We start from the raw sequence: 25,582 nt of genomic DNA, 5'->3' as shown, positions 1-25,582 counted from the left end.
GTAGTTAGTTTTACCACTGTTTTGCTTATTGTGAGCCTACGTCAGAACAAACAACTTGTTTTCCCCAAAGTCGACGTTAAAACCCTCTGTTCTCCACCCGAGGCTGCTGGGTATTCCGGAATATCCAAACTCCGGTTCCGGAATGAATTAGAAATAATTCCGTCTTGTATGGAAAGAGATGTGCAGATTTCTGATTTTTGTTTGTTCTGTTTTCTAGTAAAAATGTTTTCTGTTCTTGTACGACAACCAGGCATATTTCCCTGTTTTCAATAAGTTGCAAATTGTACATTGCTCTTGGAAAATTAAATATTTAATACAATAAAAGTCTTACTAGTTAGTCGTACTTGTTGTAAAGCCTGGTCCCAGATCTGTTTGTGGTCTTTCCCAACCCATATCTGTCATTGTCAAGGAGTTGGTTTAACACTGTCAAACAGACTGGCTCTCAGGCTAACTTGTCATTGTGCTGTTTGGTTTGGGGTCCATGAGAAGTGCTGAGTCATTGCATGATTAACTATGACTAGTGTTGTACTCGGCTGCTCCACCCAAGGAGTTGTCTGAAGTGTGGCCTTGAAAGGGAACATCACCCTCTGGGTCGGGAACAGAGCATTCTTGACTTGCCTGGGTTGCACTGGAACAAGGTCAACTCTTTCATTTATTTTCTTAACCTTTATTTAAATAGACATATCAGTTAAAAACAAATTCTTATTTTCAATGACGGCCTAGGAACAGTGGGTTAACTGCCTTGTTCAGGGGAACAGTGGGTTAACTGCCTTGTTCAGGGGAACAGTGGGTTAACTGCCTTGTTCAGGGGAACAGTGGGTTAGCTGCCTTGTTCAGGGGAACAGTGGGTTAACTGCCTTGTTCAGGGGAACAGTGGGTTAACTGCCTTGTTCAGGGGAACAGTGGGTTAACTGCCTTGTTCAGGGGAACAGTGGGTTAACTGCCTTGTTCAGGGGAACAGTGGGTTAACTGCCTTGTTCAGGGGAACAGTGGGTTAACTGCCTTGTTCAGGGGAACAGTGGGTTAACTGCCTTGTTCAGGGGAACAGTGGGTTAACTGCCTTGTTAAGGGGAACAGTGGGTTAACTGCCTTGTTCAGGGGAACAGTGGGTTAACTGCCTTGTTCAGGGGAACAGTGGGTTAACTGCCTTGTTCAGGGGAACAGTGGGTTAACTGCCTTGTTCAGGGGAACAGTGGGTTAACTGCCTTGTTCAGGGGAACAGTGGGTTAACTGCCTTGTTCAGGGGAACAGTGGGTTAACTGCCTTGTTCAGGGGAACAGTGGGTTAACTGCCTTGTTCAGGGGAACAGTGGGTTAACTGCCTTGTTCAGGGGAACAGTGGGTTAACTGCCTTGTTCAGGGGAACAGTGGGTTAACTGCCTTGTTCAGGGGAACAGTGGGTTAACTGCCTGTTCAGGGGAACAGTGGGTTAACTGCCTGTTCAGGGGAACAGTGGGTTAACTGCCTTGTTCAGGGGAACAGTGGGTTAACTGCCTTGTTCAGGGGAACAGTGGGTTAACTGCCTTGTTCAGGGGAACAGTGGGTTAACTGCCTTGTTCAGGGGAACAGTGGGTTAACTGCCTTGTTCAGGGGAACAGTGGGTTAACTGCCTTGTTCAGGGGAACAGTGGGTTAACTGCCTTGTTCAGGGGAACAGTGGGTTAACTGCCTTGTTCAGGGGAACAGTTGTTTAACTGCCTGTTCAGGGGAACAGTGGGTTAACTGCCTGTTCAGGGGAACAGTGGGTTAACTGCCTTGTTCAGGGGAACAGTGGGTTAACTGCCTTGTTCAGGGGAACAGTGGGTTAACTGCCTGTTCAGGGGAACAGTGGGTTAACTGCCTTGTTCAGGGGAACAGTGGGTTAACTGCCTTGTTCAGGGGAACAGTGGGTTAACTGCCTTGTTCAGGGGAACAGTGGGTTAACTGCCTTGTTCAGGGGAACAGTGGGTCAACTGCCTTGTTCAGGGGAACAGTGGGTTAACTGCCTTGTTCAGGGGCAGAAGGACAGATTTTTACGTTTGTCAGCTCGGGGGTTTGATTCGGTTGCAAGTCTAACGCTCTAATCACTAGACTACTCTGCCGTCCAGAGAACCTATATAAACTAATCAAGATCTCTCACTAAGGATGCATCTCACATGTCAAGAGGCCTTTTATCCTTCTCTTGTCTCCTTTCATTCTATCCTTGTCTCCTTGCCTCCTTCACTCCTTTTCTTATTTCCATATTGATACAGTTACACTCCCGACTCGTACAAAAGCATCAGAAGTATTATTTTTTTTTATTAAAACAAAAGTGTTAAAAGGCAACATAGTCATAGAATCTCTAAACTTCTACACAGCAGGCAGTTAGTTCCATAGGATGTGTGTGTTATCAACATGCCTGAAGGAAAAACTAAGTTTAATGTCCCAAACTGGCACTCTGTTCCCTAGAGAGTGGACAACTTTTGACCAGGGCCCTATAGGCCCAAAGTAGTGCACTATATAGGGAATATGGTGCCATTTTTGGACTAACAAGAGTCAGTGGAACATACAATATAATACCATTTAACATAATAAAAATACAATTTTAAATTGAAATAAATAACGTGATGCATTGAAGTGCAGTGGAATCATCTCAATATTCCCCAATCTTTTCCTTTAGCACCTGGAACCAATAGAACCACAGAATGATTCTCTGGTAGAACCTCTTGCTCAAAACGCCGATCTCCGTACAATTGAGTGTTGTGATTCTTCCTGATTTTAATTAGGCCTTTCTGACCACTTTGTCCTCTATTCAAATAGAATTGAAACGGACCTAGCTATCTCCTAGCCAAAATCCCAACTGTTCATGTTGTCCTGATCACATCCCTGATAAAGGCTCTCATAGAATCTCTTGCTAGTACCTGTACCTTATTTCTCTCTACTATAACCAGCCTAGGACAGCACAGTCATGCTTCCACAGTCCATTACTATAACCAGCCTAGGACAGCACAGTCATGCTTCCACAGGCCATTACTATAACCAGCCTAGGACAGCACAGTCATGCTTCCACAGGCCATTACTATAACCAGCCTAGGACAGCACAGTCATGCTTCCACAGGCCATTACTATAACCAGCCTAGGACAGCACAGTCATGCTTCCACAGTCCATTACTATAACCAGCCTAGGACAGCACAGTCATGCTTCCACAGGCCATTACTATAACCAGCCTAGGACAGCACAGTCATGCTTCCACAGTCCATTACTATAACCAGCCTAGGACAGCACAGTCATGCTTCCACAGTCCATTACTATAACCAGGAATAACAACGTTCCTTATCAGCAGCTCTGACGGAACATTCCGGAGTGTTCTACAGCCTGAGTGTTCTAATCAATACCACTCAAGGTTCTTAAGTGTAAAAAGCAGAGCTCTCTTCTGTCCTCCCTCACTCTATCCTCCCTCCCCTCCCTCGCTCGCTCCCTCCCCTCACTCCCCTCACTCTATCCTCGCTCCACCCATCATAGGTAAAGGAGGCCGCCTCACCCTGTAGTGTAACTTGACCCTAGTCCAGGGTTGCATTCAAGAGGGCATCGTTTGTTATGTACAGCAGAATACAGGTTCACTGTGCTTTTTCCTTCCCTTACTGACTCCACACAGCACTCCATGGTGACGATATGAATTAGGAATCCCATTCCTGGTGGAATGAGTAGCATACCAGGGACGACAACACACATCGGAGTATCTTAGTAGTACCGCTTAATTTTTTTTTACCTCATACAGAATCATATTTCATAATGTTTGTGTTGATCAACCATTTAAAAAAAACAGACACTTAGTAACCTTTTGACCAATCAGATGAGAGAGAACAGTCGATGGGATGCGTTATATTATTGTATTACATTGGCATGTCATTCAATATGTTTGATTCATTTTGGGGGCCAGGGAGTTTGGCCATATTCATATCCAACAAGTCCAGTTTCCTTCCACGTCCAACCAGTCACCAAAATAAAAAGGTCTGATGTCATAACTCATTAGAGATGCCGTTGACATGACAACGCAAAACAGTATTATTAGATGAATTATAAAAACAGTTAAATTATGTTGGGGGGGTTTATGTTAGGAGGAGGGTAAAAAGAGGTCAAACAAGAATGTAAACTGGACTCTTAGGGGTGTAGTTGGAGTGGAGGGAGGATTTTGGGGTCTGGAATTAGAAGTTGCCCCCTAACCACAGATCTAGGATCAGACTACTCTACATAGTACACTACTTCTCACCAGAGCTTATGGCATCCTATTCCCTACATAGTACACTACTTTTAATCAGAGCTCATGGCATCCTATTCCCTACATAGTACACTACTTTTAATCAGAGCTCATGGCATCCTATTCCCTACATAGTACACAACTTTTAATCAGAGCTTATGGCATCCTATTCCCTACATAGTACACTACTTTTAATCAGAGCTCATGGCATCCTATTCACTACATAGTACACTACTTTTAACCAGAGCTTATGGCATCCTATTCCCTACATAGTACACTACTTTTAACCAGAGCTTATGGCATTCTGTACACTACATAGTACACTACTTTAACCAGAGCTTATGGCATTCTGTACACTACATAGTGCACTACTTAGGAAATAATCTGCCATTTGGAACACGCCCATATCTGTCCCTAGAACTGTGGTCACAAACATCTTCTACCTCCTCTGCTGTCATTTGGGAGAGGAGATGTTGCAGGTAGCCTGAGTGCCAGTCTGTCTGTGCCATCATGCCTGTTTGTGTCGGCACAAACAGACCTGCTACCAGGCTATTGTAGGTGGTCTCAACTCCCCTTGGTCGCCGTGGGTTACTTCCGTTTGCTCTTGTTGTCGGTGGTTTGGAACACGCTGGAGGCCGACATGAGGTTCTCAATGTACTGGCCTAGAACCTGGTTCTCCGACTTCAACTTCAGGTTCTCCTCTTTGACCGCATCCACACGTGCTGACAGGTCTGGAACAACAGAGGTACGGAACTTAGAACTAGACAGACCAGTGTTTCCCCTAGATAATTGTTTTTAAGGCTGGGTGCAACAGAGTTTGACAGGGAGGCCTAAGTAATGATGGATGAAACACCGATACAGAACCAGAAGCCTCCTGATCGCTTATTCCACGTCAATGCCCAATACTCCTCCCTACCAGACTAGACTGAATGTTTTAGCTTATTCCACATCAATGCCCAATACTCCTCCCTACCAGACTAGACTGAATGTTTTAGCTTATTCCACATCAATGCCCTATACTCCTCCCTACCAGACTAGACTGAATGTTTTAGCTTATTCCACATCAATGCCCAATACTCCTCCCTGCCAGACTAGACTGAATGTTTTAGCTTATTCCACATCAATGCCCAATACTCCTCCCTACCAGACTAGACTGAATGTTTAGCAGCACCAGACTGCTGTATTAAATATAAACACGTCCCAAATGGGACCCTATTCCCTACACAGTGCACTACTTTTGACCAGGGCCCTTAGGGAATAGGGTGCCATTTTGGACAAGACCCTTAAATCCATCCGAGGCAGGAAGGGAGTAGCTGTATTAGCCTCACAGAGAGGATGGTCAGGGTAACACCCCCCCCACCTCCACACTAAACTGTGTTGAAGATAGAATCGGAGACCCATTTAGGAGCTCCATTAACACAACTGGAGCCTCACTGACAGAGAGAGGAGACATGAACACACCTTCCACTGTGTAACAGAGAGGAGACATGAACACACCTTCCACTGTGTAACAGAGAGGAGACATGAACACACCTTCCACTGTGTAACAGAGAGGAGACATGAACACACCTTCCACTGTGTAACAGAGAGGAGACATGAACACACCTTCCACTGTGTAACAGAGAGGAGACATGAACACACCTTCCACTGTGTAACAGAGAGGAGACATGAACACACCTTCCACTGTGTAACAGAGGAGACATGAACACACCTTCCACTGTGTAACAGAGAGGAGACATGAACACACCTTCCACTGTGTAGCAGAGAGAGAGGAGAGACATGAACACACCTTCCACTGTGTAACAGAGAGAGAGGAGACATGAACACACCTTCCACTGTGTAACAGAGAGAGGAGACATGAACACACCTTCCACTGTGTAACAGAGAGAGGAGACATGAACACACCTTCCACTGTGTAACAGAGAGGAGAGACATGAACACACCTTCCACTGTGTAACAGAGAGGAGACATGAACACACCTTCCACTGTGTAACAGAGAGGAGACATGAACACACCTTCCACTGTGTAACAGAGAGAGGAGACATGAACACACCTTCCACTGTGTAGCAGAGAGGAGAGACATGAACACACCTTCCACTGTGTAACAGAGAGACATGAACACACCTTCCACTGTGTAACAGAGAGAGATGTGTATAACAGAGAGATGTGTGTAACAGAGAGAGATGTGTGTAACAGAGAGATGTGTGTGTAACAGAGAGATGTGTGTGTAACAGAGAGAGAGAGATGTGTGTAACAGAGAGAGAGAGAGATGTGTGTAACAGAGAGAGAGAGAGATGTGTGTAACAGAGAGAGAGAGAGGTGTGTAACAGAGAGAGAGAGAGATGTGTGTAACAGAGAGATGTGTGTAACAGAGAGAGATGTGTGTAACAGCGAGAGATGTGTAACAGAGAGAGATGTTACCTTCCAGTGTGTGTTGTAGCTCCAGCACCTGGTTGATGAGCCTCGTCTTCTCCTCCATCTCAACCTGGTTCTCCATGTCTCCTGACAAACACAACACACGCTATATTACTAAACGCACACACGCTATATTACTAAACGCACACACGCTATATTACTAAACGCACACACGCTATATTACTAAACGCACACACGCTATATTACTAAACGCACACACGCTATATACTAAACACACACACGCTATATTACTAAACACACACACGCTATATTACTAAACACACACACGCTATATTACTAAACACACACACGCTATATTACTAAACACACACACGCTATATTACTAAACACACACACGCTATATTACTAAACACACACACGCTATATTACTAAACACAACACACGCTATATTACTAAACACAACACACGCTATATTACTAAACACAACACACGCTATATTACTAAACACAACACACGCTATATTACTAAACACAACACACGCTATATTACTAAACACAACACACGCTATATTACTAAACACAACACACGCTATATTACTAAACACAACACACGCTATATTACTAAACACAACACACGCTATATTACTAAACACAACACACGCTATATTACTAAACACAACACACGCTATATTACTAAACACAACACACGCTATATTACTAAACACAACACACGCTATATTACTAAACACAACACACGCTATATTACTAAACACAACACACGCTATATTACTAAACACACACACGCTATATTACTAAACACAACACACGCTATATTACTAACACAACACACGCTATATTACTAAACACAACACACGCTATATTACTAAACACACACACGCTATATTACTAAACACACACACGCTATATACTAAACACAACACACGCTATATTACTAAACCACACACGCTATATTTACTAAACACAACACACGCTATATTACTAACACAACACACGCTATTTTACTAACACACACGCTATATTACTAAACACACGTATATTACTAAACACACACACGCTATATTACTAAACACAACACACGCTATATTACTAAACACAACACACGCTATATTACTAAACACAACACACGCTATATTACTAAACACCAACAACGCTATATTACTAAACACAACACACGCTATATTACTAAACACAACACACGCTATATTACTAAACACACACACGCTATATTACTAAACACAACACACGCTATATTACTAAACACAACACACGCTATATTACTAAACACAACACACGCTATATTACTAAACACAACACACGCTATATTACTAAACACAACACACGCTATATTACTAAACACAACACACGCTATATTACTAAACACAACACACGCTATATTACTAAACACAACACACGCTATATTACTAAACACAACACACGCTATATTACTAAACACAACACACGCTATATTACTAAACACACACACGCTATATTACTAAACACAACACACGCTATATTACTAAACACAACACACGCTATATTACTAAACACACACACGCTATATTACTAAACACAACACACGCTATATTACTAAACACCACACACGCTATACTAAAACACAACACGCTATATTACTAAACACAACACACGCTATATTACTAAACACAACACACGCTATATTACTAAACACAACACACGCTATATTACTAAACACAACACACGCTATATTACTAAACACAACACACGCTATATTACTAAACACAACACACGCTATATTTACTAAACACAACACACGCTATATTACTAAACACAACACACGCTATATTACTAAACACAACACACGCTATATTACTAAACACAACACACGCTATATTACTAAACACACACACGCTATATTACTAAACACAACACACGCTATATTACTAAACACAACACACGCTATATTACTAAACACAACACACGCTATATTACTAAACACAACACACGCTATATTACTAAACACAACACACGCTATATTACTAAACACAACACACGCTATATTACTAAACACAACACACGCTATATTACTAAACACAACACACGCTATATTACTAAACACAACACACGCTATATTACTAAACACAACACACGCTATATTACTAAACACAACACACGCTATATTACTAAACACAACACACGCTATATTACTAAACACACACACGCTATATACTAAACACACACACGCTATATTACTAAACACAACACACGCTATATTACTAAACACAACACACGCTATATTACTAAACACAACACACGCTATATTACTAAACACAACACACGCTATATTACTAAACACACACACGCTATATTACTAAACACAACACACGCTATATTACTAAACACAACACACGCTATATTACTAAACACACACACACGCTATATTACTAAACCACAACACGATATATTACTAAACACACTACACACGCTATATTACTAACACACCACACGCTATATTACTAAACACACACACGCTATATTACTAAACACAACACACGCTATATTACTAAACACAACACACGCTATATTACTAAACACACACACGCTATATTACTAAACCAACACACGCTATATTACTAAACACAACACACGCTATATTACTAAACCACAACACACGCTATATTACTAAACACAACACACGCTATATTACTAAACACACACACGCTATATTACTAAACACAACACACGCTATATTACTAAACACACACACGTATATTACTAAACACAACACACTCTATATACTAAACACAACACACGCTATATACTAAACACCAACACACGCTATATTACTAAACACAACACACGCTATATTACTAAACACAACACACGCTATATTACTAAACACAACACACGCTATATTACTAAACACAACACACGCTATATTACTAAACACAACACAACGCTATATTACTAAACACAACACACGCTATATTACTAAACACAACACACGCTATATTACTAAACACAACACACGCTATATTACTAAACACACACACGCTATATTACTAAACACACACACGCTATATTACTAAACAAACGGACGGACGGACGGACGGACGGACGGACGGACGGACGGACGGACAGACAGACAGACAGACGTGTTGTTGTTCATTACCATCCATGTGACAGTTCATGGTGAAGTCCTCGTTGTCCTGTCTGGTGAGCAGGACTGCAGTTCCTCTGTCCCCTGTAGACACATCAAGGTGAGCGAAACATATAGTTAGATCATATGATTTATATTCTACATCTTTATTTAACTGGGTAAGTCAGTTAGGAACAAATTATTATTTACAATGACGGCCTACCCCCGGCCAAACACTCACGACGCTGGGGGTTTGTGCGCCGCCCAAGGGACTCCCAATCACGACCGGTGGTGATACAGCCTGGAATCGAACCAGGGTCTGTAGTGACGTCTCTAGCACTGAGACACAGTGCCTTAGACCGCTGAACCAGGGTCTGTAGTGACGCCTCAGACCGCTGAACCAGGGTCTGTAGTGACGCCTTTAGCACTGAGACACAGTGCCTTAGACCGCTGAACCAGGGTCTGTAGTGACGTCTCTAGCACTGAGATGCAGTGCCTTAGACCGCTGAACCAGGGTCTGTAGTGACGCCTCTAGCACTGAGACACAGTGCCTTAGACCACTGAACCAGGGTCTGTAGTGATGCCTTAGACCGCTGAACCAGGGTCTGTAGTGATGCCTTAGACCGCTGAACCAGGGTCTGTAGTGACGCCTTAGACCGCTGAACCAAATCAAATCAAATTTTATTTGTCACATACACATGGTTACCAGATGTTAATGCGAGTGTAGCGAAATGCTTGTGCTTCTAGTTCCGACAATGCAGTAATAACGAACAAGTAATCTAACTAACAATTCCAAAAACTACTGTCTTATACACAGTGTAAGGGGATAAAGAATATGTACATAAGGATATATGAATGAGTGATGGTACAGAGCAGCATAGGCAAGACACAGTAGATGATATCGAGTACAGTATATACATATGAGATGAGTATGTAAACCAAGTGGCATAGTTAAAGTGGCTAGTGATACATGTATTACATAAGGATGCAGTATTACATAAGGATGAACCAGGGTCTGTAGTGACGCCTCTAGCACTGAGACGCAGTGCCTTAGACCGCTGAACCAGGGTCTGTAGTGACGCCTCAGACCGCTGAACCAGGGTCTGTAGTGACGTCTCTAGCACTGAGATGCAGTGCCTTCGACCACTGCTCCACAAGGGTCCAAAACAACGTAACATGTGCGGGAAATGTCACTGCCATCTCATTCAAAGAGACCTCATCTGTCCCGAAACCAAAAAGCCCTTGGTCTCCAACTAACGGTCCCCAGTTAACTCCTCGACCTGCCGAACGGACTAGTAACTCAAACAACGAGGATAAAGTTAGCTAGAGAAGTGAACACCAGTAGTACTACATTAGCTGGCTACCATCATCTACATACCCAAACAAGTAGACAGAGGAAGACATAACAGGCCAAGATGACACCAGTACTACTACGTTAGCTGGCTACCATCATCTACTTACCCAAACAAGTAGACAGAGGAAGACATAACAGGCCAAGATGACAAGTGATGTTAGCTGTCTCTCTAGCTGTTACAGTAACTAAACACACCCAAGACCAGCCAGCTAGCTGTCTCTCTAGCTGTTACAGTAACTAAACAACAACACACCCAAGACCAGCCAGCTAGCTGTCCCTCTAGCTGTTACAGTAACTAAACACACCCAAGACCAGCCAGCTAGCCGTCTCTCTAGCTGTTACAGTAACTAAACACACCCAAGACCAGCCAGCTAGCTGTCTCTCTAGCTGTTACAGTAACTAAACAACAACACACCCAAGACCAGCCAGCTAGCTCTCCCTCTAGCTGTTACAGTAACTAAACACACCCAAGACCAGCCAGCTAGCTGTCTCTCTAGCTGTTACAGTAACTAAACACACCCAAGACCAGCCAGCTAGCCGTCTCTCTAGCTGTTACAGTAACTAAACACACCCAAGACCAGCCAGCTAGCTGTCTCTCTAGCTGTTACAGTAACTAAACAACAACACACCCAAGACCAGCCAGCTAGCTGTCCCTCTAGCTGTTACAGTAACTAAACACACCCAAGACCAGCCAGCTAGCTGTCCCTCTAGCTGTTACAGTAACTAAACACACCCAAGACCAGCCAGCTAGCTGTCTCTCTAGCTGTTACAGTAACTAAACACACCCAAGACCAGCCAGCTAGCTGTCTCTCTAGCTGTTACAGTAACTAAACACACCCAAGACCAGACAGCTAGCTGTCCCTCTAGCTGTTACAGTAACTAAACACACCCAAGACCAGCCAGCTAGCTGTCCCTCTAGCTGTTACAGTAACTAAACACACCCACGACCAGCCAGCAGGTAAGTTAGCATAGCGGCAGGCTAATGTTAGCCATCTAGCTGGTTCATACGGTATGCTCACCTTTTACAGAGAAGCAAGAAAACGACTCCTGTATCTAACTACCGGCTGTCACATTAATAACCGCGATATTATGATGTTAGTTTGTGTACCTAACTAAGTCGTAGTTAGTCACAATGCTCGTTACAGTAGCAAGTTAGACAGCTAAAATCTCAGAAAATCTGTCAAATCCGTAGAATTGACGTGCGATTCTCAACAACGACAAGCCTCGTAGTCTCGTTACATTTCTGAAATGTCAGTCACTTACCCTTCGATTATAATAACAATATGGTGTCAAAACGTTAGCCGGGGTTTTGTGTGGATAACGTTGTTATGTGCTAGACGACACTGCGGATTTCCATGTATGACAGTCGGCGATGGGACGTCCTCACATTATCTGGGTGTAGGAACCGACGCGGCCGACAGGGGGAGCAGCGCAGTGCAAACAGACACAGCCGGAAGCAAAATATAACGCCACATTTATTGGCCCCCGAAACAATATGCTTGTATGACCTCATTCCCTCCTCTTGTCTACTTGCTCCTTCCACTAGACGTAGACTAGTAGTCTGATGAAGGGAAAACGTGAAGGACATTTGATATCCGATAGGTGTGGCAGCACTGTGTGCGTCTGTGTGCGTACATTGTTTGTGAAGGTTGTATCTGTTTGTGCCGATAGTACAGCCTCAGACACCGTAAACACACACACACTGCAGCTCTGACAGTCTCTCGGTCACTCCCTGAGTAGTGAACTACACAGGCTAGCGGAGCAACAGCAGTTGGCAACACCATATCACAGCCACCAGTGTGCTTGGTTACTCTCTGCTCTGTGCTCCAGTTTGAAGGGTTTATATGTCTCCTTCTGTCTGCAGCTAAGACCAACCCAGGTGAGACTGTTGCTTGGCCAACCCTACCCAGTCTGTACCTCCAGTCCTGAGGTTCTGTACCTCTACTCCTAAGGTTCTGTACCTCTAGTCCTAAGGTCCTGTACCTCTAGTCCTAAGGTTCAGTACCTCCAGTCCTAAGGTTCTGTACCTCCAGTCCTAAGGTTCTGTACCTCCAGTCCTAAGGTTATGTACCTCCAGTCCTAAGGTTCTGTACCTCTAGTCCTAAGGTCCTGTACCTCTAGTCCTAAGGTTCAGTACCTTCAGTCCTAAGGTTCTGTACCTTATAGTACCTCAGTGTTCTGTAGGTTATAGTACCTCTGTGTTCTGTAGCTTATAGTACCTCAGTGTTCTGTAGCTTATAGTACCTCTATGTTCTGTAGCTTATAGTACCTCAGTGTTCTGTAGCTTATAGTACCTCAGTGTTCTGTAGCTTATAGTACCTCTGTGTTCTGTACCTTATAGTACCTCTATGTTCTGTAGCTTATAGTACCTCAGTGTTCTGTACCTTATAGTACCTCTATGTTCTGTACCTTATAGTACCTCACTGTTCTGTACCTCCAGTCCTAAGGTTCTGTACCTTATAGTACCTCAGTGTTCTGTACCTTATAGTACCTTTGTGTTCTGTACCTTATAGTACCTCTGTGTTCTGTAGCTTTGTGTTTGTCTCTGTCTCTCTGGCTTTTACAGTGTGCTTGTCTCTGTCTCTCTGGGGGAATGAGGCCTTTACAGTGTGTGTGTGTGTGTCTGTCTGTCTGTCTGTCTGTCTGTCTGTCTGTCTGTGGTTTCCTAGAAACAAGGGTGGCTCAACTTTGTCCTTTGGCTCAACTGTACCCCCCTCTCCCCTACAGGTGTGTAGGTGAATGGACAGAGCTACTAGCTTTGTAATTAAAGGTGAGTTTGTCTTACTTGTAGGTCTGTCATCGGCGAGGGAGATGTTGGTGAAACTCCCGTCCTCTTCTTCCAGCTCTGCTTCCATGACCGGACTGGAGTTTTCCCTGATTCACCCTCGTAGTTTCTTTTTCTCTCTGGTCTCTGGACTCTGGTCTCTGGTCTCTGGACTCTGGTCTCTGGTCTCTAGTCTCTAGCCTAACCGTTCCATTCTCCCCGTCGGGCTGTTTTTCCCTCCTCACTCCTGCTTTCTTTCTCTCCTTATCGTTTGACTCTTTTCTCACAGTCCCTCTTTTTAGACATTTGTTTTCTCAACCTGCTTTCTTCGTCTGTGTCACACCGTTGCCTCTCCTTCACCCCCGTCTCTCTCTCTCAGCGCCCCGCCCTCTAGGACACCTGTTCCCTTCAGGCGGCTGGCTCCCTCTCCTTCTGAATTATTTATGTTGTCACGGTTACCTGCCCAGATAGCCCTGGTTACTGGACAGGCGGCAGGTGACACTAGTTTTGTCCTGGGAAGCAGTTGCTGATTGGCTCATAAAGGTTTCAAAGTTCAGGGAGGGTTATTTGTTGGTTGAAAAGAAACACAAAACACTCAAGTGCCATAAACACACACAGTCTTAATCAGCTAAACTTGTGGGGACTCCATTCAAAATCCTATTTTCCCTAAATAGCATTTGACCTCGTGGGGACTAGCAAAATGTCCCCAGTTGGTCAAATGCTTGTTTACTATTTTTGAGGGGACTTCTGGTCTCCACAATAAGAGTTAAACATGTCCACACACACACACACACACACACACACACACACACACACACACACACACACACACACACACACACACACACACACACACACACACACACACACCTACCTTTCCCCATGCTCACTTGGTCACACATTAACTAGAGAAGGACATTAAGTACAGAGAGGTAAAGAGCCAGCAGACAGCTGCACCCTCTTTCTCCACTCCTTACTCTCTCTCTCTGTCTTTCTCCACTCCTTACTCTCTCTTTCTGTCTTTCTCCACTCCTTACTCTCTCTTTCTCCACTCCTTACTCTCTCTTTCTCCACTCCTTACTCTCTCTCTTTCTGTCTTTCTCCACTTCTTACTCTCTCTCTTTCTGTCTTTCTCCACTCCTTACTCTCTCTCTTTCTGTCTTTCTCCACTCCTTACTCTCTCTCTTTCTGTCTTTCTCCACTCCTTACTCTCTCTTTCTCCACTCCTTACTCTCTCTTTCTGTCTTTCTCCACTCCTTACTCTCTCTTTCTCCACTCCTTACTCTCTCTTTCTGTCTTTCTCCACTCCTTACTCTCTCTCTTTCTGTCTTTCTCCACTCCTTACTCTCTCTCTTTCTGTCTTTCTCCACTCCTTACTCTCTCTCTTTCTGTCTTTCTCCACTCCTTACTCTCTCTCTCTGTCTTTCTCCACTCCCTACTCTCTCTTTCTGTCTTTCTCCACTCCCTACTCTCTCTCTTTCTCCACTCCTTACTCTCTCTCTCTCTCTGTCTTTCTCCACTCCTTACTCTCTCTTTCTGTCTTTCTCCACTCCTTACTCTCTCTTTCTGTCCTTCATTGCTTTTCTCTCTCTCTCTCTCTCTCTCTCTCTCTCTCTCTCTCTCTCTCTCTCTCTCTCTCTCTCTCTCTCTCTCTCTCTCTCTCTCTCTCTCTCAATTCAATTTCAATTAAACTCAAGTGGCTTTATTGGCATGGGAAACATATGTTAACATTGCCAAAGCAAGTGAGGTAGATAATATACAAAAGGGAAATAAACAATACAAATATACAGTAAACATTACACATACAGAAGTTCCAGGGAAAAGGAAACCGCACACCACTCTTGGTAGTATCACTGATCTTTAATAAGCTTTACTTATCGGCCTCATGGCTTTCGTGAGTTTTTTTTTTTCAATTAGCACCCTTGTGTAGACCTAGCCCCGCCCACATCCGTCCCACGCATCGAAAGGGGTTGGAGGCGAAGGAAATACTAATACGTGCTACCAAATACAACATACACTTCATAAATATTCAAATAAAGTGTGTAAATAAGACGTATTAAACACATCTGTAAAACCACAATGAGGACATATAGACCTACCGAGCAAGTTTTCATTAATCATTGGGTACATCGTACGAAAATCATCAGAGTAATCTGAAATAGGAGCATCATTCACGTTCAAATTCACGCCATAACATACACAGGCATTTCATCATAACGACCTTTAGGAAATAATGTCTGGAGGGTGAAAATCACAAAACATTCCCTTTAACTCAGAGTATTATTTATATCTCCTCCCCTGTCTGATATCTTAACTTTCTCTGTGCCACAACATCTAAAGGTAGAAATATCATGCTTCAGGTCATTGAAATGTACAGCGACTTGATAATCCCTGTCCTTTCTCCTGGTTGAACTTTTATGTTCACTGATTCTCTGTTTGAGAGAACGAGAGGTTTTACCGACATAGCAGAGCCCATATGGACATTTAATAATGTAAATAACATGGGTGGTGGAACACGTAATAATGTCATTTATTTGGGATCGTTTTCCTGTGTGTGGGTGGCAGAGATATTCACACTTTATCATGTTGTTGCACTGTGCGCATCCTCTGCATTTATAGCTACCATTTGGAAGAGGGCGTAAAAGAGCCTGGCTGGTTTTCTTTTGTGATTGGGAGTTGGCATGGACCAATTTATCGCGTATATTGCGACCTCTTCTATACACAATAAGTGGTGGATTTGTAAATTCCGCCGACAAAAATGGGTCCGATGATAAAATGTGCCAGTTTTTCTTGACCGCATCTCCCACTTTTCGCGAGTTCAAAATTGATGTCGTTGTGAACATTACGGAGTGTTCTTTAGCTTTAGCAGGTCTTTGTTTGTAGCAGTTCATCTCCTGTTTTTCCAATGCCAAATTAAGAGCTTCATCCACACACATAATTGTGTTGCTGTCCTGGAGCCCTGTGGGGTGTGTTTGTGAACAGAGCCCCGGGACCAGCTTGCTTAGGGGGCTCATAGTTTATTTCTCAATAGGTGATGGATTTGTTATGGAATGTCTTGAGCTCTTATTTAGTACGGTGTAATTATTTCCACCTTTATACGTAGAATGAGCATTATCTAAGGCCGGTTAGCTCAGTTGGTTAGAGCGTCGTGCTAATAACGCGAAGGTCGCGGGTTCGATACCCGTACTGGCCACAACTTTTTATTTTTCCTCTACTGTGTATGTCTACAGTGTCTCATAACTCTATTGATTGGGGTTTACAATGTGCATTTTAAATTAGTAGTATGAGTTGTCGATTGTTGTGTTATTGTTGAGTGACATTTTAATGTAGGAGGTTTTTTTTCATTGTAGGAGTTTTCGTTCGTTTTTTATTATACAAGGAAGGAAGGAAGGAGGACAGGGACTTCATGGACTAAGAGACAGAGAGACAGAATGGTGAAGAAACAGATAGACGGGTCCATCAATCATTTGATTCATTCATTATTTACACACATACACACACACACACACCTTTCCCCATGCTCACTTGGTCACACATTAACTAGAGAAGGACACTAAGTACTCTCTCTTTGTGTCTTTCTCCACTCCCTACTCTCTCTCTTTCTCCACTCCTTACTCTCTCTCTCTCTCTCTGTCTTTCTCCACTCCTTACTCTCTCTCTCTCTGTTTTTCTCCACTCCTTACTCTCTCTTTCTGTCTTTCTCGACTCCTTACTCTCTCTCTGTCTTTCTCCACTCCTTACTCTCTCTTTCTGTCTTTCTCCACTCATTACTCTCTCTTTCTCCACTCCTTACTCTCTCTTTCTGTCTTTCTCCACTCCTTACTCTCTCTTTCTCCACTCCTTACTCTATCTTTCTGTCTTTCTCCACTCCTTACTCTCTCTCTTTCTGTCTTTCTCCACTCCTTACTCTCTCTCTCTCTGTCTTTCTCCACTCCCTACTCTCTCTTTCTGTCTTTCTCCACTCCCTACTCTCTCTCTTTCTCCACTCCTTACTCTCTCTCTCTCTCTGTCTTTCTCCACTCCTTACTCTCTCTCTCTCTGTTTTTCTCCACTCCTTACTCTCTCTTTCTGTCTTTCTCGACTCCTTACTCTCTCTCTGTCTTTCTCCACTCCTTACTCTCTCTTTCTGTCTTTCTCCACTCATTACTCTCTCTTTCTCCACTCCTTACTCTCTCTTTCTGTCTTTCTCCACTCCTTACTCTCTCTTTCTCCACTCCTTACTCTATCTTTCTGTCTTTCTCCACTCCTTACTCTCTCTCTTTCTGTCTTTCTCCACTCCTTACTCTCTCTCTTTCTGTCTTTCTCCACTCCTTACTCTCTCTCTTTCTGTCTTTCTCCACTCCTTACTCTCTCTCTTTCTCCACTCCTTTCTCTCTCTCTCTCTCTCTCTCTCTCTGTCTTTCTCCACTCCTTACTCTCTCTCTCTGTTTTTCTCCACTCCTTACTCTCTCTTTCTGTCTTTCTCGACTCCTTACTCTCTCTCTGTCTTTCTCCACTCCTTACTCTCTCTTTCTGTCTTTCTCCACTCCTTACTCTCTCTTTCTCGACTGCTTACTCTCTCATTCTCCACTCCTTACTCTCTCTCTCTGTCTTTCTCCACTCCTTACTCTCTCTTTCTGTCTTTCTCCACTCCTTACTCTCTCTTTCTGTCCTTCATTGCTTTTCTCTCTCTCTCTCTCTCTCTCTCTCTCTCTCTCTCTCTCTCTCTCTCTCTCTCTCAATTCAATTTCAATTCAACTCAAGTGGCTTTATTGGCATGGGAAACATATGTTAACATTGCCAAAGCAAGTGAAGTAGATAATATACAAAAGTGAAATAAACAATACAAATATACAGTAAACATTACACATACAGAAGTTCCAGGGAAAAGGAAACCGCACACCACTCTTGGTAGTATCACTGATCTTTAATAAGCTTTACTTATCGGCCTCATGGCTTTCGTGAGTTTTTTTTTTTCAATTAGCACCCTTGTGTAGACCTAGCCCCGCCCACATCCGTCCCACGCATCGAAAGGGGTTGGAGGCGAAGGAAATACTAATACGTGCTACCAAATACAACATACACTTCATAAATATTCAAATAAAGTGTGTAAATAAGACGTATTAAACACATCTGTAAAACCACAATGAGGACATATAGACCTACCGAGCAAGTTTTCATTAATCATTGGGTACATCGTACGAAAAACATCAGAGTCATCTTAAATAGGAGCATAATTCACGTTCAAATTCACGCCATAACATACACAGGCATTTCATCATAACGACCTTTAGGAAATAATGTCTGGAGGGTGAAAATCACAAAACATTCCCTTTAACTCAGAGTATTATTTATATCTCCTCCCCTGTCTGATATCTTAACTTTCTCTGTGCCACAACATCTAAAGGTAGAAATATCATGCTTCAGGTCATTGAAATGTACAGCGACTTGATAATCCCTGTCCTTTCTCCTGGTTGAACTTTTATGTTCACTGATTCTCTGTTTGAGAGAACGAGAGGTTTTACCGACATAGCAGAGCCCATATGGACATTTAATAATGTAAATAACATGGGTGGTGGAACACGTAATAATGTCATTTATTTGGGATCGTTTTCCTGTGTGTGGGTGGCAGAGATATTCACACTTTATCATGTTGTTGCACTGTGCGCATCCTCTGCATTTATAGCTACCATTTGGAAGAGGGCGTAAAAGAGCCTGGCTGGTTTTCTTTTGTGATTGGGAGTTGGCATGGACCAATTTATCGCGTATATTGCGACCTCTTCTATACACAATAAGTGGTGGATTTGTAAATTCCGCCGACAAAAATGGGTCCGATGATAAAATGTGCCAGTTTTTCTTGACCGCATCTCCCACTTTTCGCGAGTTCAAAATTGATGTCGTTGTGAACATTACGGAGTGTTCTTTAGCTTTAGCAGGTCTTTGTTTGTAGCAGTTCATCTCCTGTTTTTCCAATGCCAAATTAAGAGCTTCATCCACACACATAATTGTGTTGCTGTCCTGGAGCCCTGTGGGGTGTGTTTGTGAACAGAGCCCCGGGACCAGCTTGCTTAGGGGGCTCATAGTTTATTTCTCAATAGGTGATGGATTTGTTATGGAATGTCTTGAGCTCTTATTTAGTACGGTGTAGTTATTTCCACCTTTATACGTAGCATGAGCATTATCTAAGGCCGGTTAGCTCAGTTGGTTAGAGCGTCGTGCTAATAACGCGAAGGTCGCGGGTTCGATACCCGTACTGGCCACAACTTTTTATTTTTCCTCTACTGTGTATGTCTACAGTGTCTCATAACTCTATTGATTGGGGTTTACAATGTGCATTTTAAATTAGTAGTATGAGTTGTCGATTGTTGTGTTATTGTTGAGTGACATTTTAATGTAGGAGGTTTTTTTTCATTGTAGGAGTTTTCGTTCGTTTTTTATTATACAAGGAAGGAAGGAAGGAAGGAGGACAGGGACTTCATGGACTAAGAGACAGAGAGACAGAATGGTGAAGAAACAGATAGACGGGTCCATCAATCATTTGATTCATTCATTATTTACACACATACACACACACACACACCTTTCCCCATGCTCACTTGGTCACACATTAACTAGAGAAGGACACTAAGTACAGAGAGGTAAAGAGCCTGCAGACAGCTGCACCCTCTTTCTCCACTCCTTACTCTCTCTTTCTGTCTTTCTCCACTCCTTACTCTCTCCTTCTCCACTCCTTACTCTCTCTTTCTCCAATCCTTACTATCTCTTTCTGTCTTTCTCCACTCCTTACTCTCTCTTTCTGTCTTTCTCCAATCCTTACTATCTCTTTCTGTCTTTCTCCACGCCTTACTCTCTCTCTGTCTTTCTCCTCTCCTTACTCTCTCTTTCTGTCTTTCTCCACTCCTTACTCTCTCTTTCTCCACTCCTTACTCTCTCTTTCTGTCTTTCTCCACTCCTTGCTCTCTCTTTCTGTCTTTCTCCTCTCCTTACTCTCTCTTTCTCCACTCCTTACTCTCTCTTTCTATCTTTCTCCACTCCTTACTCTCTTTCTCCACTCCTTACTCTCTCTTTCTTTCTCCACTCCTTACTCTCTCTTTCTCCACTCCTTACTCTCTTTCTCCACTCCTTACTCTCTTTCTAAACTCCTTAATCTCTCTTTCTGTCTTTCTCCACTCCTTACTCTCTCTTTCTGTCTTTCTCCTCTCCTTACTCTCTCTTTCTCCACTCCTTACTCTCTCTTTCTGTCTTTCTTCACTCCTTACTCTCTCTTTCTCCACTCCTTACTCTCCCTTTCTGTCTTTCTCCACTCCTTACTCTCTCTTTCTATCTTTCTCCACTCCTTACTCTCTCTTTCTCCACTCCTTACTCTCTCTTTCTTTCTCCACTCCTTACTCTCTCTTTCTCCACTCCTTACTCTCTTTCTCCACTCCTTACTCTCTTTCTCCACTCCTTAATCTCTCTTTCTGTCTTTCTCCACTCCTTACTCTCTCTTTCTGTCTTTCTCCTCTCCTTACTCTCTCTTTCTCCACTCCTTACTCTCTCTTTCTGTCTTTCTTCACTCCTTACACTCTCTTTCTCCACTCCTTACTCTCTTTCTCCACTCCTTAATCTCTCTTTCTGTCTTTCTCCACTCCTTACTCTCTCTTTCTGTCTTTCTCCTCTCCTTACTCTCTCTTTCTCCACTCCTTATTCTCTCTTTCTGTCTTTCTCCACTCCTTACTCTCTTTCTCCACTCCTTAATCTCTCTTTCTGTCTTTCTCCACTCCTTACTCTCTTTCTCCACTCCTTACTCTCTCTTTCTGTCTTTCTCCACTCCTTACTCTCTTTCTCCACTCCTTAATCTCTCTTTCTGTCTTTCTCCTCTCCTTACTGTCTTTCTCCACTCCTTACTCTCCCTTTCTGTCTTTCTCCACTCCTTACTCTCTCTTTCTGTCTTTCTTCACTCCTTACTCTCTCTTTCTCCACTCCTTACTCTCTCTTTCTGTCTTTCTCCACTCCTTACTCTCTCTCTTTCTGTCTTTCTCCACTCCTTACTCTCTCTCTTTCTGTCTTTCTCCACTCCTTACTCTCTCTCTCTCTGTCTTTCTCCACTCCCTACTCTCTCTTTGTGTCTTTCTCCACTCCCTACTCTCTCTCTTTCTCCACTCCTTACTCTCTCTCTCTCTCTGTCTTTCTCCACTCCTTACTCTCTCTCTCTCTGTTTTTCTCCACTCCTTACTCTCTCTTTCTGTCTTTCTCGACTCCTTACTCTCTCTCTGTCTTTCTCCACTCCTTACTCTCTCTTTCTGTCTTTCTCCACTCATTACTCTCTCTTTCTCCACTCCTTACTCTCTCTTTCTGTCTTTCTCCACTCCTTACTCTCTCTTTCTCCACTCCTTACTCTATCTTTCTGTCTTTCTCCACTCCTTACTCTCTCTCTTTCTGTCTTTCTCCACTCCTTACTCTCTCTCTCTCTGTCTTTCTCCACTCCCTACTCTCTCTTTCTTTCTGTCTTTCTCCACTCCCTACTCTCTCTCTTTCTCCACTCCTTACTCTCTCTCTCTCTCTGTCTTTCTCCACTCCTTACTCTCTCTCTCTGTTTTTCTCCACTCCTTACTCTCTCTTTCTGTCTTTCTCGACTCCTTACTCTCTCTCTGTCTTTCTCCAATCCTTACTCTCTCTTTCTGTCTTTCTCCACTCATTACTCTCTCTTTCTCCACTCCTTACTCTCTCTTTCTGTCTTTCTCCACTCCTTACTCTCTCTTTCTCCACTCCTTACTCTATCTTTCTGTCTTTCTCCACTCCTTACTCTCTCTCTTTCTGTCTTTCTCCACTCCTTACTCTCTCTCTTTCTGTCTTTCTCCACTCCTTACTCTCTCTCTTTCTGTCTTTCTCCACTCCTTACTCTCTCTCTTTCTCCACTCCTTTCTCTCTCTCTCTCTCTCTCTCTCTGTCTTTCTCCACTCCTTACTCTCTCTCTCTGTTTTTCTCCACTCCTTACTCTCTCTTTCTGTCTTTCTCGACTCCTTACTCTCTCTCTGTCTTTCTCCACTCCTTACTCTCTCTTTCTGTCTTTCTCCACTCCTTACTCTCTCTTTCTCGACTGCTTACTCTCTCATTCTCCACTCCTTACTCTCTCTCTCTGTCTTTCTCCACTCCTTACTCTCTCTTTCTGTCTTTCTCCACTCCTTACTCTCTCTTTCTGTCCTTCATTGCTTTTCTCTCTCTCTCTCTCTCTCTCTCTCTCTCTCTCTCTCTCTCTCTCTCTCTCTCTCTCTCTCTCTCAATTCAATTTCAATTCAACTCAAGTGGCTTTATTGGCATGGGAAACATATGTTAACATTGCCAAAGCAAGTGAAGTAGATAATATACAAAAGTGAAATAAACAATACAAATATACAGTAAACATTACACATACAGAAGTTCCAGGGAAAGGAAACCGCACACCACTCTTGGTAGTATCACTGATCTTTAATAAGCTTTACTTATCGGCCTCATGGCTTTCGTGAGTTTTTTTTTTTCAATTAGCACCCTTGTGTAGACCTAGCCCCGCCCACATCCGTCCCACGCATCGAAAGGGGTTGGAGGCGAAGGAAATACTAATACGTGCTACCAAATACAACATACACTTCATAAATATTCAAATAAAGTGTGTAAATAAGACGTATTAAACACATCTGTAAAACCACAATGAGGACATATAGACCTACCGAGCAAGTTTTCATTAATCATTGGGTACATCGTACGAAAAACATCAGAGTCATCTTAAATAGGAGCATAATTCACGTTCAAATTCACGCCATAACATACACAGGCATTTCATCATAACGACCTTTAGGAAATAATGTCTGGAGGGTGAAAATCCCAAAACATTCCCTTTAACTCAGAGTATTATTTATATCTCCTCCCCTGTCTGATATCTTAACTTTCTCTGTGCCACAACATCTAAAGGTAGAAATATCATGCTTCAGGTCATTGAAATGTACAGCGACTTGATAATCCCTGTCCTTTCTCCTGATTGAACTTTTATGTTCACTGATTCTCTGTTTGAGAGAACGAGAGGTTTTACCGACATAGCAGAGCCCATATGGACATTTAATAATGTAAATAACATGGGTGGTGGAACACGTAATAATGTCATTTATTTGGGATCGTTTTCCTGTGTGTGGGTGGCAGAGATATTCACACTTTATCATATTGTTGCACTGTGCGCATCCTCTGCATTTATAGCTACCATTTGGAAGAGGGCGTAAAAGAGCCTGGCTGGTTTTCTTTTGTGATTGGGAGTTGGCATGGACCAATTTATCTCGTATATTGCGACCTCTTCTATACACAATAAGTGGTGGATTTGTAAATTCCGCCGACAAAAATGGGTCCGATGATAAAATGTGCCAGTTTTTCTTGACCGCATCTCCCACTTTTCGCGAGTTCAAAGTTGATGTCGTTGTGAACATTACGGAGTGTTCTTTAGCTTTAGCAGGTCTTTGTTTGTAGCAGTTCATCTCCTGTTTTTCCAATGCCAAATTAAGAGCTTCATCCACACACATAATTGTGTTGCTGTCCTGGAGCCCTGTGGGGTGTGTTTGTGAACAGAGCCCCGGGACCAGCTTGCTTAGGGGGCTCATAGTTTATTTCTCAATAGGTGATGGATTTGTTATGGAATGTCTTGAGCTCTTATTTAGTACGGTGTAGTTATTTCTACCTTTATACGTAGAATGAGCATGACCTAAGGCCGGTTAGCTCAGTTGGTTAGAGCGTCGTGCTAATAACGCGAAGGTCGCGGGTTCGATACCCGTACTGGCCACAACTTTTTATTTTTCCTCTACTGTGTATGTCTACAGTGTCTCATAACTCTATTGATTGGGGTTTACAATGTGCATTTTAAATTAGTAGTATGAGTTGTCGATTGTTGTGTTATTGTTGAGTGACATTTTAATGTAGGAGGTTTTTTTTCATTGTAGGAGTTTTCGTTCGTTTTTTATTATACAAGGAAGGAAGGAAGGAAGGAGGACAGGGACTTCATGGACTAAGAGACAGAGAGACAGAATGGTGAAGAAACAGATAGACGGGTCCATCAATCATTTGATTCATTCATTATTTACACACATACACACACACACACACCTTTCCCCATGCTCACTTGGTCACACATTAACTAGAGAAGGACACTAAGTACAGAGAGGTAAAGAGCCTGCAGACAGCTGCACCCTCTTTCTCCACTCCTTACTCTCTCTTTCTGTCTTTCTCCACTCCTTACTCTCTCCTTCTCCACTCCTTACTCTCTCTTTCTCCAATCCTTACTATCTCTTTCTGTCTTTCTCCACTCCTTACTCTCTCTTTCTGTCTTTCTCCACTCCTTACTCTCTCTTTCTCCACTCCTTACTCTCTCTTTCTGTCTTTCTCCACTCCTTGCTCTCTCTTTCTGTCTTTCTCCACTCCTTACTCTCTCTTTCTATCTTTCTCCACTCCTTACTCTCTCTTTCTCCACTCCTTACTCTCTCTTTCTTTCTCCACTCCTTACTCTCTCTTTCTCCACTCCTTACTCTCTTTCTCCACTCCTTACTCTCTTTCTCCACTCCTTAATCTCTCTTTCTGTCTTTCTCCACTCCTTACTCTCTCTTTCTTTCTCCACTCCTTACTCTCTCTTTCTCCACTCCTTACTCTCTTTCTCCACTCCTTACTCTCTTTCTCCACTCCTTAATCTCTCTTTCTGTCTTTCTCCACTCCTTACTCTCTCTTTCTGTCTTTCTCCTCTCCTTACTCTCTCTTTCTCCACTCCTTAC

General features: G+C 42.9%; 1 protein-coding gene and 3 non-coding genes across 5 annotated transcripts; 3 read left to right on the top strand and 1 right to left on the bottom strand.

Moving 5' to 3' along the window:
- Window positions 1-2,255: 2,255 nt before the first annotated feature.
- On the bottom strand, window positions 2,256-14,228 carry LOC116364569 (short coiled-coil protein B). 2 transcript variants are annotated; one of them, XM_031817620.1, is made up of 4 exons: window positions 13,866-14,228; window positions 9,760-9,831; window positions 6,637-6,717; window positions 2,256-4,946 (listed from the first exon to the last, which is right to left on the bottom strand). In XM_031817620.1, exons 1-4 carry the CDS (start codon window positions 13,933-13,935, stop codon window positions 4,804-4,806), a joined length of 366 nt encoding a protein of 121 aa, XP_031673480.1. In that variant the 5' UTR covers window positions 13,936-14,228; the 3' UTR covers window positions 2,256-4,803. The 2 variants fall into 2 exon arrangements, with proteins under 2 accessions (XP_031673480.1, XP_031673481.1); XM_031817621.1 differs by lacking the exon at window positions 13,866-14,228 and adding an exon at window positions 12,344-12,495.
- A 2,735-nt stretch (window positions 14,229-16,963) lies between these two features.
- Window positions 16,964-17,037, top strand: trnai-aau (transfer RNA isoleucine (anticodon AAU)). The gene has a single exon. It is a non-coding gene; the product is annotated as a tRNA-Ile (tRNA).
- A 2,972-nt stretch (window positions 17,038-20,009) lies between these two features.
- On the top strand, window positions 20,010-20,083 carry trnai-aau (transfer RNA isoleucine (anticodon AAU)). The gene has a single exon. It is a non-coding gene; the product is annotated as a tRNA-Ile (tRNA).
- A 4,446-nt stretch (window positions 20,084-24,529) lies between these two features.
- trnai-aau (transfer RNA isoleucine (anticodon AAU)) lies at window positions 24,530-24,603 on the top strand. Its single transcript has one exon. It is a non-coding gene; the product is annotated as a tRNA-Ile (tRNA).
- The last annotated feature ends 979 nt before the right edge of the window (window positions 24,604-25,582 follow it).

This window comes from Oncorhynchus kisutch, unplaced genomic scaffold (assembly GCF_002021735.2).
Source record: "Oncorhynchus kisutch isolate 150728-3 unplaced genomic scaffold, Okis_V2 scaffold1101, whole genome shotgun sequence".
NCBI classification, from domain to species: Eukaryota; Metazoa; Chordata; class Actinopteri; order Salmoniformes; family Salmonidae; genus Oncorhynchus; species Oncorhynchus kisutch.
Note: the sequence above shows the minus strand (reverse complement) of the source record. Positions and strands in the feature narration are given on the sequence as shown.

Coding starts and splice junctions, on each gene's coding strand:
- LOC116364569 (XM_031817620.1), bottom strand. CDS start 13,935: ATGGAAGCAGAGCTGGAAGAAGAGGACGGGAGTTTCACCAACATCTCC. Junction 6,718..9,759: donor CATGAACTGTCACATGGATG/GTAATGAACAAC, acceptor TGTGTTTGTCAG/GAGACATGGAGAACCAGGTT. Junction 4,947..6,636: donor GCTACAACACACACTGGAAG/GTAACATCTCTC, acceptor CTGTTGTTCCAG/ACCTGTCAGCACGTGTGGAT.